This window comes from Orcinus orca, chromosome 8 (assembly GCF_937001465.1).
Source record: "Orcinus orca chromosome 8, mOrcOrc1.1, whole genome shotgun sequence".
NCBI lineage: Eukaryota > Metazoa > Chordata > Mammalia > Artiodactyla > Delphinidae > Orcinus > Orcinus orca.
In genome coordinates this window covers 78,946,866-78,965,151 of record NC_064566.1, presented here as the reverse complement: position 1 = coordinate 78,965,151, position 18,286 = coordinate 78,946,866, and the positions used below count along the sequence as shown (strand labels likewise).

At 38.7% G+C, this 18,286-nt stretch overlaps 1 protein-coding gene and 1 pseudogene across 1 annotated transcript in view; both read left to right on the top strand.

Annotated features, from left to right (window-relative positions):
• Window positions 1–2,117, top strand: part of MMP20 (matrix metallopeptidase 20) — a 50,964-nt gene extending 48,847 nt beyond the window's left edge. Inside the window, exons 9-10 of the mRNA XM_004282198.3 lie at window positions 410–513; window positions 1,522–2,117. Of these exons, the coding sequence (XP_004282246.1) occupies window positions 410–513; window positions 1,522–1,622 (205 nt within the window). The 3' untranslated portion in view covers window positions 1,623–2,117. The remainder of the gene's footprint in view (window positions 1–409; window positions 514–1,521) is intronic.
• Window positions 2,118–12,342: 10,225 nt separating this feature from the next.
• Window positions 12,343–13,550, top strand: LOC101272220 (palmitoyltransferase ZDHHC4-like; annotated as a pseudogene).
• The last annotated feature ends 4,736 nt before the right edge of the window (window positions 13,551–18,286 follow it).

Sequence of the window (18,286 nt, the reverse complement as noted above, 5' to 3'; positions counted from 1 at the left end):
AAAGAGAGACAGAAATTGCAACAGTAAATAAAGCACTAAAAATATATGCAGAGTTCCCATTGAAAGGTAGTATTTTTTTAATTATAGAAATATGATCCTATAATTCTAAACAATATAACTATTTCTAAACAATATATCTGGCAAATTTTTTAACAATAGAATGTTTACAGCAAATGACTCCCAAACTAGTGTTCCCAGAATCTCTGGAAACTGGGAGAGAAATGGCAGAATGTGTGTGCGTGTGTGTGTGTGTGTGTGTGTGTGTGTGTGTGTGAAAGACAGAGAGACAGAGAGAGATCTAAAGTAAATCATAAATCAGCCCTGGCTAAATATGCCTGATAGCGCAGTGTCTTCTACAATCGATAAGTACTTCTTGTTTATATTATTTATGAAATAATATTTCTTCCAGCTATGATGAACGAAAAAGGAAAATGGAAAAGGACTATCCAAAGAATACTGAAGAAGAATTTTCAGGAGTTAATGGCCAAATAGATGCTGCTATGGAGTTAAATGGTGAGTGTTTCCACTGTAAAGTTTCTTTATAGAAATTGTAACAAGAAATCTGGTCTCTGCTGTAACATAGAAGAAGATGGATTTCCAAATGGGAGTCCTTGGTTCTTATTTTTTTGTCCCTGAGTCCCTTATAAATTTAGCTAAAAAGATTAACCACCAGAAAGAGTATAAAAAGTCTGTCATTATGGTTCTCTCTTTACAAATGGAAAGTTTTAAAAGTATACCTTCAGTGCATTAGTCAGCTACATCATAAAGGCCATCCAGTCAAAATTACCTTTTTCATCTTTAAAATGCACATACTCTCAGCCTTCCCAGGGGCTTTCCCCACACCATCACCCAACTCCTGAAATTTAACACATAGCTGGGAAAGTTGAATTGAATTGAAGTGGGTTGAATAAGTTTAATTGGATCTTTTGAATCGGTCAAAACATTCTTCTTGAGTACATAGCACAGAGCTGGACACTGTTCAGAAATGCAAATACAGTCTGATATGGTCTCTGCACTTGTGGAATGGTTATTCTCTTTGGGAAATGACCCTCTATCCAACACAGATGAAATTACTAGAAAACAAGACAATCTATAATTTAGTATTGAATTGTGTGGTAGTCTTCACAATAATTGCAAGAGGTGATCTGAGGAAGAAAAGATCAAAACAGGCATCAGGTGCTGTAGATTTCATGCTGGGACTTCAGCTGGGTTTTAAAGAATGGCTAGAGGTTTGATTAGGGAAAGAAAACAGTGGGAGCTGGATTTCCTGGAGGGGAACAGCCTGAGTAGAAGCAAAAACCACCTCTGGCATGAGAAGAGAGATGAGAGATGATCAACATGTTAGGGGTGTCAAGTTCTAGGGCTCAAAGAGAGCTGTGAAGAGGATTAGCTAACTGCCACCTGACACGTTCTCAGTCCCCATTTGGTGCTACCTCAAGAAAGTTACAACTACAAGACAATCCCATTTATAAATTTGCAAGTCATTTTCAGTAATCATAATTTCAACTTTGTCTCTTTTAGGCTACATTTACTTCTTTTCAGGACCCAAAGCGTACAAGTATGATACAGAAAAGGAAGATGTGGTTAGTGTGCTGAAATCTAGTTCCTGGATTGGTTGCTAAATAGAAAAGTCTAGTCTTTCCTAAGGAATGAAGATGACCGAGAGCAGCTGGTAACCGGATCTTAAGGACTAAATCAGAACTCAGGTTACGTATTCTTCCCATGGCCTTCAATTCTAAGGGAAATTTAGAATTTGTTGAAAATAATTATGCTTCTAAACTGTTTCTTAGTTTTGGATTCAGAATTTTAATCCAAATGGAAAATTCCTATATGGTCAGTTTTACACAAAATCAGAATCAACACAATGCACGCTTCAGTTAGACACCGGTCATTTTTTTCTTACCTAATACACTGAGGCAAATTGATAAGTTTGGTTTTTATTTCCAGGAAGAAGCCTACTTGTGGACTCCCTGACATGTATTATAATTCTTTTAATAGGAAATAGCATTACTATACAAATTATAATAATTCTTTACAAGCAGTGGCTTTTTTGACCTTAACATTTGTTATGATGAATATAAATGTATCCGCCTTTACTTTAAACATATCACAGACAACATACTGTATAAGTTTTGTTTCTCATTGTTTTTGTGTTTGTTTGTTTGTTTGACTCTATGTGTGCTCACTGGTCTTTGAAGTAGGTTACAGTTGGCAAACCTACTCAAATGGATTTTCATACTATGTAAGAGGTGGGCACTTTGCAACAGGAAGGCTTTTAACAAAAGCCAATAAAAATGTTGTATAAGAATAGTTCCTCATTTCTCTTTCGTTAATGTTTACTAGCTTCTATCACACTTTGGCAACAAATTCTGTGTACCTATAGAAAACTCAAACCTTGGTATAGTATCATGAGTATGCAGACCCAGAAAAAATACTCATAATTCACTCTTTTTCCTTCTTCCCGAAAATAAAATGCCCTCAATGAAACTATCTTTAACCCATCTAAGTGGGTCTCTTCTGAACAGCTTTCCATCTAGGGAAGTTTATCTTTTGTTTTAGTTTTTCTCACTTCAAGCTAAACCATTTTTTTCCTACCTACTCATTAGTACAGATAAAATACTGCTGTCTGTCATTCTTATTTGTTTTAATCTTACATTTTAGTAGTTCTACTATAAAACATTGATAAAGGAAATTGAAGATGATTCAAAGAAATAGAAAGATATCTCATGTTCTTAGATTGGAAAAATTAATATTGTTAAAATGGCCATACTATCCAAAGCAATCTACAGATATAACACTATCCCTATCAAATTGCCCATGACATTTTTCACAGAACTAGAACAAATAATCCTAAAATTTATATGAAACCATAAGACACAGAATTGCCAAAGCAATCCTGAGGAAAAAGAACAAAGCTGGAGACATAACCCTCCCAAACTTCAGAAAATACTACAAAACTACAGGAATCATGGTATTGGCATAAAATAGATGTATGGTTCAATGGAACAGAAAAGAGAGCCCAGAAATAAACCCACATGCCTACAGTCAATTAATCTTTGACAAAGGAGGCAAAAATATACAATGGAGAAAAGACAGTCTCCTCAGCAAGTGGTGTTGGGAAAGCTGGACAGCCACATGTAAATCAATGAAGTTAGAACACTCCCTCACACCCTACACAAAAATAAACTCAAAATGGCTTCAAGATTTAAATATAAGGCATGACACCGTAAAACTCGTGGAAGAGAACATAGGCAAAATATTCTCTGACATAAATCATAGCAACATTTTCTTAAGTCAGTTTCCCAAAGCAATAGAAGTAAAAGCAAAAATAAACAAATCGGATTTAATCAAACTTATAACCTTTTACACACCAAAGGAAACCATAAACAAAACAAAAAGACAACATACAGACTGGGAGAAAATATTTGCAAATGATGAGACTGGCAAGGGCTTAATTTCCAAAATATACAAACAGCTCATACATCTCAATAACAAAAAACAAACAACCCAATCAAAAAAATGGGCAGAAGACATAAATAGACATTTCTCCAAAGAAGACATACAGATGGCCAAAAGGAACATGAAAAATGCTCAACTTCGTTAATTATTAGAGAAATGCAAATCAAAATCACAATGAGGTATCACTCACACCGGTCAGAATGGCCATCATTAAAATGTCTACAAATAATAAATGCTGGAGAGGGTGTGGAGAAAAGGGAGCCCTCCTACATTGTTGGTGGGAATGAAATTGGTGCATCCACTATGGAAAACAGTATGGAGGTTCCTCAAAAAACTAAACAGAGTTGCCATATGATCCAGCAATCCCACTCCTGGGTATATATTCGGAGAAAACTCTAATTTGAAAAGATACATGCACCCCAATGTTCATAGCAGCACTATTCGCAATAGCCAAGACATGGAAGCAACGTAAATGTCCATCAACATAAAAATGGATAAAGAAGATGTGGTATGTATATACAATGGAATACTACTCAACCATAAAAAAGAATGAAATCATATCATTTGCAGCAATATGGAATGACCTAGAGATTATCATACCAAGTGAAGCAAGTCAGAAAGAGAAAGACAAATACCATATGATGTCACATGTGGAATCTAAAATAATGATACTAATGAACTTATTTACAAAACAGAAACAGACTCACAGACATAGAAAACAAACTTATAGTTACCAAAGGGGAAAGGGAGGGGAGGGATAAGTTAGGAGTTTGGGATTAGCATATACAAACAACTATATATAAAATAGAAAACAACAAGAACCTACTATATAGCACAGGGAACTAAATTCAATATCTTGTAATAAACCATGACAGAAAAAAATATGAAAAAGAACATATATATATATGTATACATATAACTGAACCACTTTGCTGTTCACCAGAAACTAACACAACATTGGGAATCAACTACATTTCAATTAAAATAAATTTTCAGTACTTCTACAATTAGATGATAAAATACATTTAACATATTTCATAGACTGGAACATCTACAGTGTTCAACAGATATTAGCTATAATTATTGCCATCATTTATTAAATTTGTTTCATACACTCACTAAAAAGACAATATTAGGAAGGGACTGGGGACTTCCCCAGTGGCGCAGTGGTTAAGAGTCCGCCTGCCAATACAGGGGACATGGGTTCGAGCCCTGGTCCGGGAAGATCCCACATGCTGCAGAGCAACTAAGCCCGTGCCCCACAGCTACTGAGCCTGCGCTCCAGAGCCAGCAAGCCACAACTACTACGCTCACGTGCCACAACTACTGAAGCCCACGTGCCTAGAGCCTTTGCTCCACAACAAGAGAAGCCACCACCATGAGAAACCACACACCACAACAAAGAGCAGCCCCAGCTCACAGCAACTAGAGAAAACCCGCATACTGCAATGAAGACCCAACGCAGCCAAAAATAATAATAATAATAAAATAAATAAATAAAGTATAAGAAGTAGAAAATTATTTTTTAAAAACTAAAATGTTGGAAAAAAAAGGATGGAGCAGTTACTCAAGGTTACTCTAAACTTTCCATTTTGTTTCTGTTACTGAAAGTGGCTATTTACAGCCAACCAGATGTTGAATCTGGCATCCCTGCTTTCCAATGTCAACTGATTCTACAGAGTAAGAAAAGTCACTTTTGCAAAAACAGTCAGCTGAGGAAAACTTCTTAGTATCAATAAGCAAGGAGGGAAAACAGTCTGGCATCTCCTCAAAACACTAAACATAGAGTTACCACATAACCCAGCAATTGCACTCCTAGGTGTATACCTGTGATAAATCAAAACATATGTCCACACAAAGGTTCACAGCAGCATTATTCATAATAGCCAACAAGTAGAAACATGGCCATTAAATGAGGAATGGATTTTTTTAAACCTGGTAAATTCACATATTGGAACATTATTTGGCAATTTAGAAAAGGACTAATACATGCTACAACATGAATGAAATGTGAAAACATTACACTAAGTGAAAGAAGTCAAACACAAAAGGCCACATATTGTATGATTGTATTTATATGAGATGTTCAGAATAGGAAAAGCCATAGACGCAGAAAGCTGATTACTGCTTGTCAGCAGCTGGAGGGAGGGGGCAGCTGTGACTACTAATAGGCATGACACGCTAAAGGTGATGGTGGCTAAAGGTGATGGATGACATGCTAAAGGTGATCTGTGAATAACTGAAAGCCATTAAATTGTACACCTTAAATGGAGGAATTGTATGGTATGTGAATTATATTTCAATAAACCTATTATTTGTTTTAAATAATAAGCAAGGAGATCAAGGTGGTGCAATTATCTGTGCAGGCCGTGCAATCTGGTCAGCTGTGACAGGGACCCCATAGCAATGAAACATCAGCCTGAAGGCATCTGGTGCCGAGCACAACCAGCCAGATGTCCTCCTTATGTCCAGGGCTAGCCAAGGGGCATGTCCACTGTAAACACTTCACTAAATAAATGAATGTTACTGGATGCAAAAAGCATGTGCTCTGAGGCCTGACTGAATTCAAACCCCAGATCTGCTATTTTTAGCCTTGTGAGGTTGGTCAAGTTCCCTAATTTCTGTCTTAGTTTCCTCCTTTGTAAAATTACAGTAAGAATGGTTCTTACCTCCTAGGGATATTTAGAGGCTTAAATATATGAGTCAAAATATGTAGAACTCTAGATAGTCCCTGGTACCTTATAAGGGCTCTATAATTGTTGTTTTTGAAACAATTAGAATTAATTTTGTTTTGAGATGCTTTGGAGAATTTGTGTATATCCCTTGAGATAGCTGAGCTATAGTACCACAAGGATTGATAACCAGTGACCTGAAATTTTTCTTTTCCAAATTCCAAATTATATCAACAATCAAATAATATACTGACTGTAGTTAACCTCCATTCCCTGAAAGTAATTCTTACAAATCCTTATTCCTTTGTTGAGTAAGAGAACTGGCTTCCAGATATAGTTGTATGTATTTTGGAAAGATATAGTCTCTCTAAAGCACAAGAAATAGTGATTTTGTTTGTGTCAGAACTCAGTCAGAGCATTTATATGCTCATCTGAAAGAGGAATTTTGTGCAGAAATAATTTATAACATATGCTCCTCACTTGTTTTCAGAATAACAGTGCAAAAATATTCAGTTAAATAACAGTTTTGAACAAAGTGTGGTTTGACTGCTTCTTTTGAGATCAAGAGGAAGCAGAACAGAGTTTGCTTTCTGATGACCTCTGTGTATTGTCCTATTAACCTCAGTGATAACTATTTGGAAAGTACCAGAAAGGCTACTGAAGGACAAATGGATTCACCTAGGTGAGGGGCTTCCCTAACAGCTCAGCCTTAAATTTTCTGTGGCTGGACCAAGCTCTCTTCCAGTTAGCCTGGTGTGAAATGGCAGACCCACCTTTCTAGGTCCTCTGTTCTTTTTCAAATGTTTCTTTGGAAACACCTTGGACTTCCATTTCACATGGTAGATCACAAATGAACTACCGTTTTTTATTTGGAATTCTGTGTGATATGTTTAAAACATATCACAGGGTCTTCAAGTGCTTTCATTTATATGTACAATGATATTGAAGGTTTTTTGTGAATATTTATAGCCAAATTACCTAGCAAAGTACCATTTGAGAGGAAATGCATAATGTTTGTCAACAGGTTGGAGTTTTAGACTCCCATAATGGATCATAGAAAAGTCTAGGTCAAAAGATTCACTGCGTCTCTCTCCTACAGGCCTGAGTAGGCCTAAACAGCATCTTCTGATCATCTTCCATCTGCTGACCCTGTCTTTGGTCTCATTCCCATCCCCAAGTGGCTTGTCAACATGGCAAGACTAAAAGGCATCTATTATACTCAAAATGCCATAATCTCTGCCTTGGTTCCACCACTTAGACTCTTGGAATTGAAATACAGCAGAATTGGGAAGCCTGCTGGTAAATAAGTTAGAGTAGGAAATTAGTGAGTGACTTTGGAGTCCAAAAGAGGATGCTTCTAATGCACATATCCTCATGTTAATCTCTTCTCCACTATTCTTAATCCAACACACTTTCCTTTCATTCAATATATCATTTTAAATGGTTGGGGATAATATTAAACCTTTGTTGCACAATGCAGCATGTTGTTCCTACAAGAGTAGAGGGAGAGATCAGAAAAGATAAGGATAGAAGGATGAAAAAAAACTGTTGCAAAAGACCAGTTGAGAAATGTAACATTCAAATCCATTTTAGCTCATCTGCAGTGGGGGGAAAAAAAGCAAGTCTGTGTAAATAGTTAGTAACTTGTTTATTCTTGGAAAAGCCCAGGCCTGTAATGCAATGTAAATAATGTGAGCTTTTGAGGTTGGTTGTTCACAGCTGCCTCGGTAGAGGATGGGATGTCAAAAGTCCTATTAGAGCACATTCCACATGAATCGCAGGCTGCCCAACAACTGTAGTGTGTCACTTTACTAAACTTTAGGCATATTTGCATGTATGAACTGACAATTTCTGGAAGTTAATAAATTTTTGACCATTTATTTTGAAAGACTTCACCCCTTCCCTAAAACAGTTTTATCTCCACAAATAATTCAGCCTTTTTTGAAGGCCCTAGCTATCCCACCATCACCCTCAGTACTCATTCTTAATGCATGAAAAAATATTTATTAAGTGTTTACTTTATGTGGACACCAGTCTAGGCTCAGCTGCTTTCAAGTGTAAACTGCCCTCAAGGAGCTTACATTCTAATGGGAGAGACATTCAATATTCAAATGAATGAATAAATCTAGATGCAATGAAAGACATTAAAAATGATGTGAAAAATAAATAAAGCAGGGAAGGGGATAAAGGGTGTTGGAGTGACATTTTATAAAAGCATGTGTAGGGAAAGGATATGCTGAGTCAGGGAAATTTATGCAAAGATGTGAGTGAGGGAAGGAAGGAGACATGGTGTCTCTGGGTTTCAGGTAGAGGAAGCAGTAAGTGCAAGGTCTTGAGCTAGGAAGGGGTCGGGCACATTTGAGGCACAGCGGAAAGGCCAGTATGGCTGGAGGCAGCAAGGGAGAAGAAAAGTAGAAGGAGGTGAGGTCCGAGAGAAAGCCAGCCAAACTACCCAGAGCCTGCAGGCCACCAGTGGAGATCGACCTCATGTTGATGACATGAGAAGGGTTTGAGCAGGTACATAACATGATCTCAGCTAGGTTTCAAAGGGTCAGTCTGGCAGCCGGGTGGCAAAGAGATTGTAAAAGCTTATGAGCGGGTGCAGGGACACCAGACTGTGGCATTTGCCAAGGAAGAGATGATGACAGTGCTGACCAAGGAAGGAGCAATGAAGATGCTAAGAATGGTCAGATCGAGGAAATTCATCCAGGCAAAGCCAACAGGATTTGTTCCTGAAGTGCCTGTGGGATTTTAGGGAAAAAAGGTGGTGGGGGGAGTCAAGAATAACTCCAAAGTTTTCGGCCTAAGCAAGTGGGAGAAAGGTGGTGAAATGAGGAAGATTAGAGGAAGAATGGGTTTATGAGGGCTGGAAATCAAGAGGGAAATTTTGACTTTGCTGGGTTTGAGTTGCCTATTACACATCCAAGAGAAGATGTCCAATTAGGTAGTAGATATAAAAGCCGGAGTTCAAGGAAGAATTTGGAGTTAGAAATTTGGGAGTCATAGATAGCCCTTATATTGTTATCTACAATGTTTTGAGCCCCCTTCCCCCAGGAAACTCGGGGAAAAAGGATTATAAAAGAATATGGAAGCTGATAAAATCAAGTTTTTAAATCACCATCCAGTGCTCAGTCTACTAATCCATTCTTCTTCTCCTCTTCAAGAACGTGGTTTAATTTTCAACAAGAATTTTCGAGGTTTTGAGGGGTTTTCTCCCTTGATATTTACATTTCTTGGTACAAAAATCAAAGAATAAATCACAAAAGAAAATACAAAATCTTAAGGATTGCTCTTCCGGAAGAAAGTTGTTGGTAGCCTAGGACTTTCTTTAAAAGGTTAAAAAAGAAGTTTCAAGATTTTTTTTAAAAACTCCATTTTGTTCTTATAGTGAAAACACTTCTATTTTTAATCTTACCAAGCCTTACAGAGAAAGTGACTAGCAAGTTCTCTACAACATTCTTCTGTCTTTGCCTGAAAGCCAGAGTCAATTTGTCTTTACCTCAGTCAAGGCCTTCCCCAGTACCCAAGTCAATCTTCAAAACAACCATTATGCCTGGAACCTCAGTCCAGCCATCAGTGGCGCTCATATCAGAAGGGCCAGTCTTGCTCTCCAGTGGGCCAGTATACCAAGGGTTAGGATGAATCCCAGAGATGTACACCTTCTTCTGCCTAACCCAGTGTGTGCAAACAGGCCCTTGCCTCAGTGTTTGTTCCCAGTACACAGATTCATAACCCTACTTTGGCTGAACCCCCAGATCCCTTGGCTGGTGTCCTAGAATTATATTTAGTACCATAGTTTTTCAAGCATCATTACATACCTAATCTGCTTTGAGACTTACAGTAACCCTGAGAGGTATTATTACTTCCACGGTCACAAGGGTAAGACTAGAAATGTACATGAATGTGTACAGAGAGTAAGATCAATGCTAACTAATTGCCAAGCAAGTAGCACGAACCACACATGCTACAGAAACCCAAATAAGGAAAAGGTGGCAAGAAAGAAGGAAAGAGGAGGGGCTTCCCAGGTGGCACAGCGGTTGAGAGTCCACCTGCCGATGCAGGGGACATGGGGTTCGTGCCCCAGTCCGGGAGGATCCCACATGCCGCGGAGCGGCTGGGCCCGTGGGCCACGGCCGCTGAGCCTGCGCGTCCGGAGCCTGTGCTCCGCAACGGGAGGGGCCATAGTGGTGAGAGACCCGTGTACCGGAAAAAAAAAAAAAAAAAGGAGGAAAGGAGTCTCAGATTTTCCTTCCTACAAGTGAACCTGAAGTTCAATTCTGTTATTTTCATAATATTAATACTCGAAAGTGGTTAGGTTTAACTGCCAGGACTTTCACGTCCCATAAACACAACTACATAATCAATCTCCTTCTCTGTATCTCTCTCTCCTTCCCTCTCTCCCCCTACTCTCGCTCTTTGCTAATTACAGGCTAGTCACAAAAATATGTGAATAAGTTTCAGCCAGATCAAATTTAGTTTGAAAGCCTGAAACCTAAATAGGTTACATGCATATGAACGGAAATTTCACTGTATTTGAAGCAGGCTTCAAACTACTACAGAAAGTAAAGGCTGTTCCGGAAAGTATATCACATGAAAAACTCTAGCAATCTGATTCTGGGGTCTTTCAATATTTCTCTATGTGGTCTTGGTGGTGCTGTGTGCAGGGATCATGCACAGTACCCTGCTTTTGCTCCCGACACCTCAGAAGTGGCAGTTGGGTTTTGGCCTTTTTGTATCTTATTGTTCATAATTTGCCCCAACTGCACATGCAAGCAATTATTTTTAGTCCCTTATAGGTTTCTTTGTATTCTGTTGCTGGAGGAGACATTTTCCCAGGTGCAAGCACTCCAGTAAAGGTCCCAGTTCCCAGGTCCCAGCCTATCTCACAGACATAGGTTTTCAGCATGTGAACTTTCTTTTGGACATCTTTTCTCTCCTCAGATGCCTCACTTATTTGCTCTGTGAGTTCATATTTTCATGGATTATCAGTGTCCCTAGCTGGGGGAGGGATGAGGGCCTTCATCTTAGTTTGTGCCTTCTTGCCTAGTTTAGGGGCCAGGAAGAAATTGAAGCACCTCAGGACAGGAAGCTTGGTGTTGGAAGTCTGGACTCAGCCACTCTCATATCTCAACCTGATCAGTGGATCCTCCCCTCAGGGACACCTCAGAAATTCAACATCAGGTTCTGAGAATTTCTGAGGGCTGCTGCTATTTCTGTAATTTTCTAGTGTCTAGTCTGGGGAGGAGTGAGAGAAGTTATTTTTCAGGAACTGGTCAGGCTGACTATATATCCTGTTACTGACTTCCCATCTTTGCTGGCATTCAGCCTCAATTCCATATTAATTTATTCAAAAATATTTATTGAGCATCTACTTGGCTCTTGGATTATGTCAGCAAATGAAACAAAAGCCCTTGCCCTCATGGAGCTTCCCGTGTGCCTGAGAAAGACAGGCAATAAACAGTAGACATAATAAGTGATTAAATTATATAGTATGTTAGAAGATGATAAGTTCTATAGGAAAAATACTTGTAAGGCAGTGTCAGGCAATTGGGAATCAGGGGTTAAGGTGTAGTTCTTAACTTGAAGTGTTCTAAGTCAGGGAAGGACTCACTGAGAAAGTACAAATTAACTAGTATGTTCATGAGAAAACAAACTCACTTCTTATTTTAAAATAAAGTGTATTCTTGTATTATACTTAACACTAATAAATCAGAGAAGACTTAGCTTTTTTCATAAAACCAAGATTATTAAACCATTCTGATTTGCCAGAGACTTACTGTTATTATGTGAACTTAAATTCTTAAGATGTTTCTGAGTTAATAGTATCTGTAAAAAAGAATTTAAAAAAATAATACATTTTCTATATTAAAACTACTTTTCTCATTTTCTGTGAATTTGGGACATACTAAGATTATGTAAGGATCCCGGTGCCAGATCCAGCATCCGAGAGCAGAGTTCCCCAACCCTTGGGCCGCAGACCAGTACCGGGCCGTGGCCTGTTAGGAACCAGGCCGGACAGCAGGAGGTGAGCAGTCGGCGAGTGAGTGGAGCTTCATCTGCCGCTCCCCATTGCTCACATCACCACCTGAACCATCACTCGCATTACCTCCTGAACCACTCCCCCACCTTCGGTGGAAAAATTGTCTTCCACGAAACTGACCCCTGGTGCCAAAAAGTTAGGGACTGCTGTCTTAGAGGAACCATGTCCTGCAGCTTTGGGTGCCACCTGTTGTGCCAGGCGGATGCCACTGCACAAGAGTAGACGCCATTTGAATTCTCTGTGAATGTTTGGAGGAGGAATGCCAGAGCTACCAGCTGAAAACTATCCAAACAAAAGATATATGTAGGCTGGGGACCCTGAATCACCTCCCCCAGGATGGACTTTCTGGTTCTCTTCTTGTTCTACCTGGCTTTGGTGCTGATTGGTGTTGTTACAATCTGCATCTGCTCAAAAACCCATTGCTTGAAAGGCCTGGTCAGAGGAGGAGCTCAGATTCTTTTTCCTGTATGATTCCAGAATGCTTTTGGACAGCCATAGTAAGATTGCTTCATTACCACTTTCATACATGGAACCACACCTTCGTTATCCTGCATCTCATCTTGCAAGGGATAGTTTATGCCATCTCATCTTGCAAGGGATAGTTTATACACCTGGGAAATATTTTGCCTTTGTCAAGAGCTGGAGTTCTCCTTGTATTACCTTTTTCTGCCTTATCTGCTGCTGGTTGTAAACCTGTTTTTTTTTTTTGTTTTTGCCCTAAGTTGTGTAACCAACCCTGGTACCATAACAAAAGCAAACGAATTACTGTTTCTTCAAGTTTATGAATTCGATGAAATGATGTTCCCAAAGAACGTGAAGCGCTCCACATGTGATTTAAGGAAACCAGCATGATCCAAGCACTGCAGCATGTATAACTGGTGTGTACATCAGTTTGACCATCACTGTGTGTGGGTGAACAACTGCATTGGGGCCTGGAACACCAGGTACTTCCTCTTCTTCCTCTTGATGGTGACAGCCTAAGCTGCCACCACGGCTGTGGAGAGCACTGTTTCTGGACCAGTTGGTGGTGCCTGACTTGTACCTGGAGACTTACATCGAAGACCTTGGACACTTGCAGGTTGTTGACACTGTCTTTCTTATTCAGCACCTGTTCCTGACCTTCCCAAGGATTGTCTTCTTGTTGGGGTTTGTTGTGGTGCTGAGCTTCCTCCTGGGGAGCTACCCGTGTTCTGTCTGTACTTAGCCGCCACAAGTGGTAGAGAGGTGACCGAGCCTGGTGCCAACATTGCTCCTAGATGGCCTGGCCCCCATCAGCAGAGCCTGAGGTTTACCACAACATTCACTTCCATGGGCTTTGGAGTAACCTTCAAGAGATCTCTCTACCTGCTGCTGCACATTATGAAAGAAAGAAGAAATAAGGATGGGAAGAATGTGAACTTATGGCTTCAGTCTCACATCTCAGCCCAGTCGAGGATAAACACAGAAATACAAAGACAAACTGGTCTCGATCTTAAAGAGTTATCCTCTTTCCCAGGGGGCACAAAATTCTGAATTGATGTGAGCTCATGAAAATATAGATGAACAGAAAAACAAACAAAAAAGACTAACCAATCAGTTTCTCTGTTGTTTCTCACACAACAGAGAATTCATCTGCATCATCTAGAAACATCATCAAATGGTTATGCTATAAAACCAAATTTCCAGTCACTGATGCAACCACTTGGGAATATATTGTTGACTATGGGAAAGTCAGAAAAAAAAAATCAGTAGACAGAGAAGAAAAACTAGAGAAACAGAGTAAGCAAAGCTAAAATTCTATCGTTACTTGGAATTCACTCTAGAGGCCAAGAAAGGATGTGTCCAGGTTATATAAACATTAGTGAACTTCTCCAGAAATGCGGTTTACTTGATACTTTGCCAAGACAGCCCACTTGGGCTTCTCAGTGTAACCTCCCAAACTGCCAAACTATAATTTTCTAAAAGGTAAAATTATGACTCTCAAACAAACATAAAATAAACATATGTCAAAGAATTTGTTTATTCAATTAATTAATGAGTGTACTAGTAAGAGATTTTGGAGAATATATATGTGCAAATAGGAACATTGAAGTGATTTTGCTAATAAACACAAAACTGGTTAAAATTTTATAGGTCAATTAAATATAAATTTTACATTTAAAAGTTTTATCTCTATGCAACAATATGCCATTGCATTCCTTTTTTAAATTTTTTTAATTGAAGTATGGTTGACATATAATATTATATTAGTTTCAGGTGTATAACATAATGATTTGACATTTATATACACTATGAATTGATCACCATGATAAGTCTAGTAACCATCTGTCACCATACAAAGTTATTAAAATATTATTGGCTATAATTCATATGCTGTACATTGTATCCCCTTGACATTTATTTTCTATCTGGAAGTTTTGTACCTCTTAATCCCCTGCACCTATTTGGTCCAAAGCCCCTCCCCCTCCTCTCTGGCAACCACCAGTTTATCCACTGTTTCTATGAGACTCTTTCTTCATTTTTTTTTTTTTTTTTTTTTTTTGCGGTACGCGGGCCTCTCACTGTTGTGGCCTCTCCTGTTGCAGAGCACAGGCTCCGGACGCGCAGGCTCAGCGGCCATGGCTCACGGGCTTAGCCGCTCCGCGGCATGTGGGATCTTCCCGGACCGGGGCACGAACCCGTGTCCCCTGCATCGGCAGGCGGACTCTCAACCACTGTGCCACCAGGGAAGTCCCTCTTCATTTGTTTTGTTTTTTAGAGTCTTTGCATTTCTATGGACAAGACTGTTTGCATTACTGTGGACTGGAAAAACTTAGATTGTTATTGGTTTTCTACAACTTAGTTTCTATCCCTAAACAGCTATGAAATAGATTAGTCAACCAGACAGTGAAATAATCAAATACAACCAAATAATCTCTGGAGGATCAGCTAGATAACACTAAGGACCACTCCACTGAAAGAACAGTTAGTGCTCTCTTTTTTCTCGATTTTTCAAGTCTCATAATTGTTCTTGAAATTTAAAATAAATAATGAAAAAAAGTTTCCAATATCAATTTATTAAGGCCTATATAATTAATTCTTTTTTTTTCACACCACAACCCCCCACCCCCTGCCACTTCCCCCCCTTGGGGTCCATAAGTTTGTTCTCTACATCTGTGTCTCTATTTCTGAACAGCAAACCGGTTCATCTGTACCATTTTTCTAGGATCCACATATATGCGTTAATATATGATACTTGTTTTTCTCTTTCTGACTTATTTCACTCCGTATGACAATCTCTAGATCCATCCACGTCTCTACAAATAACCCAATTTCATTCCTTTTTATGGCTGAGTAATATTCCACTGTGTATGTGTACCACACCTTCTTTATTCATTCGTCTGTCATTGGGCATTTAGGTTGCTTCCTGGCTATTGTAAATAGTGCTGCAATGAACATTGGGGTGCATGTGTCTTTTTGAATTACGGTTTTCTCTAGGTATATGCCCAGTAGTGGGATTGCTGGGTCATATGGTAATTCTATTTTAAGTTTTTTAAAGAACCTCCATACTGTTCTCCATAGTGGCTGTATCAATTTACATTCCCACCAACAGTGCAAGAGGGTTCCCTTTTCTCCACACCCTCACCAGCATTTGTTGTTTGTAGATTTCTGATGATGCCCATTCTAACTGGTGTGAGGTGATACCTCACTGTAGTTTTGATTTGTATTTCTCTAATAATTAGTGATGTTGAGCAGCTTTTCATGTGCTTCTTGGCCACCTCTAAGTCTTCTTTGGAGAAATGTACATTTACGTCTTCTGCCCATTTTTGGATTGGGTTGTTTGTTTTTTTGATATTGAGCTGCATGACCTGTTTAAATATTTTGGAGATTAATCCTTTGTCCATTGATTCATTTGCAAATATTTTCTCCCATTCTGAGGGTTGTCTTTCATCTTGTTTATAGTTTCCTTTGTTGTGCAAAAGCTTTTAAGCTTCATTAGGTCCCATTTGTATATTTTTGGTTTTATTTCCATTTCTCTAGGAGGTGGATCAAAGGAATCTTGCTGTGATTTATGTCACAATGTCCTGCCTATATTTTCCTCTAAGAGTTTTATAGTGTCTGGACTTGCATTTAGATCTTTAATCCATTTTGAGTTTATTTTTGTGTATGCTGTTAGGGAGTGTTCTAATTTCATTCTTTTACATGTAGCTGTCCAGTTTTTGCAGCATCACTTATTGAAGAGACTGTTTTTTCTCCATTGTATATTCTTGCCTCTTTTATAAAAGATAAGGTGAACATATGTGCTTGGGTTTATCTCTGGGTTATCTACCCTGTTCCACTAATCTATATTTCTGTTTTTGTGTCAGTACCATATAGTCCGGATTACTGTAGCTTTGTAGTATAGTCTGAAGTCCGGGAACCTGATTCCTCCAGCTCCGTTTTTCTTTCTCAAGATTACTTTGGCCATTGGGGTCTTTTGTGTTTCCATACAAACTGTGAAAATTTTTGTTCTAATTCTGTAAAAAATGCCATTGGTAATTTGATAGGGATTGAATTGAATCTGTAGATTGCTTTGGGTAGGATAGTCATTTTCACAATATTGATTCTTCCAATCCAAGAACATGGTATATCTCTCAATCTATGGGTATCATCTTTAATTTCTTTCATCAGTGTCTTATAGTTTTCTGTATAAAGGTTCTTTGTCTTCCTAGGTAGCTTTCTTCCTACGTATTTTATTCTTTGTATAGCAATGGTAAATGGGAGTGTTTCCTTAATTTCTTTTCAGATTTTTCATCCTTAAAATATAGGAATGCAAGAGGTTTCTGTGCATTAATTTTGTATCCTGCAACTTTACCAAATTCATTAATTAGCTCTATGAATTCCTGGTGGCACCAGATTCCTGGTGGCATCTTTAGGATTCTTTATGTATAGTATCATGTCATCTACAAACAGTGAGTTTTACTTCTTCTTTTCCAATTTGAATTCCTTTATTTTTTTTCTTCTCTGATTGCTATGGCTAGGACTTCCAAAACTGTTTTGAATAATAGTGGCTAAAGTGGACATCCTTGCCTTGTTCCTAATCTTAGAGGAAATGGTTTCAGTTTTCCACCATTGAGAGTGGTATTTGCTGTGGATTGGTCATATATGGCCTTTATTATGTTGAGGTAGGTTCCCTCAATGCCCACATTCTGGAGAGTTTTTATCATAAATGGGTGTTGAATTTTGTCAAACCTTTTTCTGTATCAATTAAGATGATCATATGGTTTTTATTTTTAATTTCTTAATATGGTGTATCACATTGATTGACATGCATGTATTGAAGAATCCTTGCACCCCTGGGATAAATCCCACTTGATCATGGTGTATGATCCTTTTAATGTGTTGTTGGATTCTGATTGCTAGTATTTTGTTGAGGATTTTCGCATCTATATTGGCCTGTAATTTTTTTTTTTTTAGCATCAGGGTGATGGTGACCTCATAGAATGAATTTGGGAGTGTGCCTTCCTCTGCAATTTTTTGGAAGACTTTGAGAAGGATGGGTGTTAGCTCTTCTCTAAATATTTGATAGAATTCACCTGTGAATCCATCTGGTCCTGGACTTTTGTTTGTTGGAAGATTTTTAATCACAGTTTCAATTTCACTACTTGTGATTGGTCTGTTCTTATATTCTATTTCTTCCTGGTTTAGTCTTGGAAGGATACACCTTTCTAAGAATTAGTCCATTTCTTCCAGGTTGTCCATTCTATTGGCATAGAATTGCTTGTAGTAGTCTCTTAGGATGCTTTGTATTTCTGTGGTGTCTGTTGTAACTTCTCCTTTCTCATGTCTAATTTTATTTTTATTTAATTTTATTAATTTTTTTTTATTTTTTATGTTTTGCGGTACGCAGGCCTCTCACTCTTGTGGCCTTTACCGTTGCAGAGCACAGGCTCCAGACGCGCAGGCTCAGCAGCCATGGCTCACGGGCCCAGCAGCTCCATGGCATGTGGGATCTTCCTGGACCGGGGCATGAACCTGTGTCCCCTGCATCAGCAGGTGGACTCTCAACCACTGTGCCACCAGGGAAGCCCCATGTCTAATTTTATTGACTTGAGTCCTCTCCCTCTTTTTCTTGATGAGTCTGTTTAATGGTTTATCAATTTTATTTATCATCTTC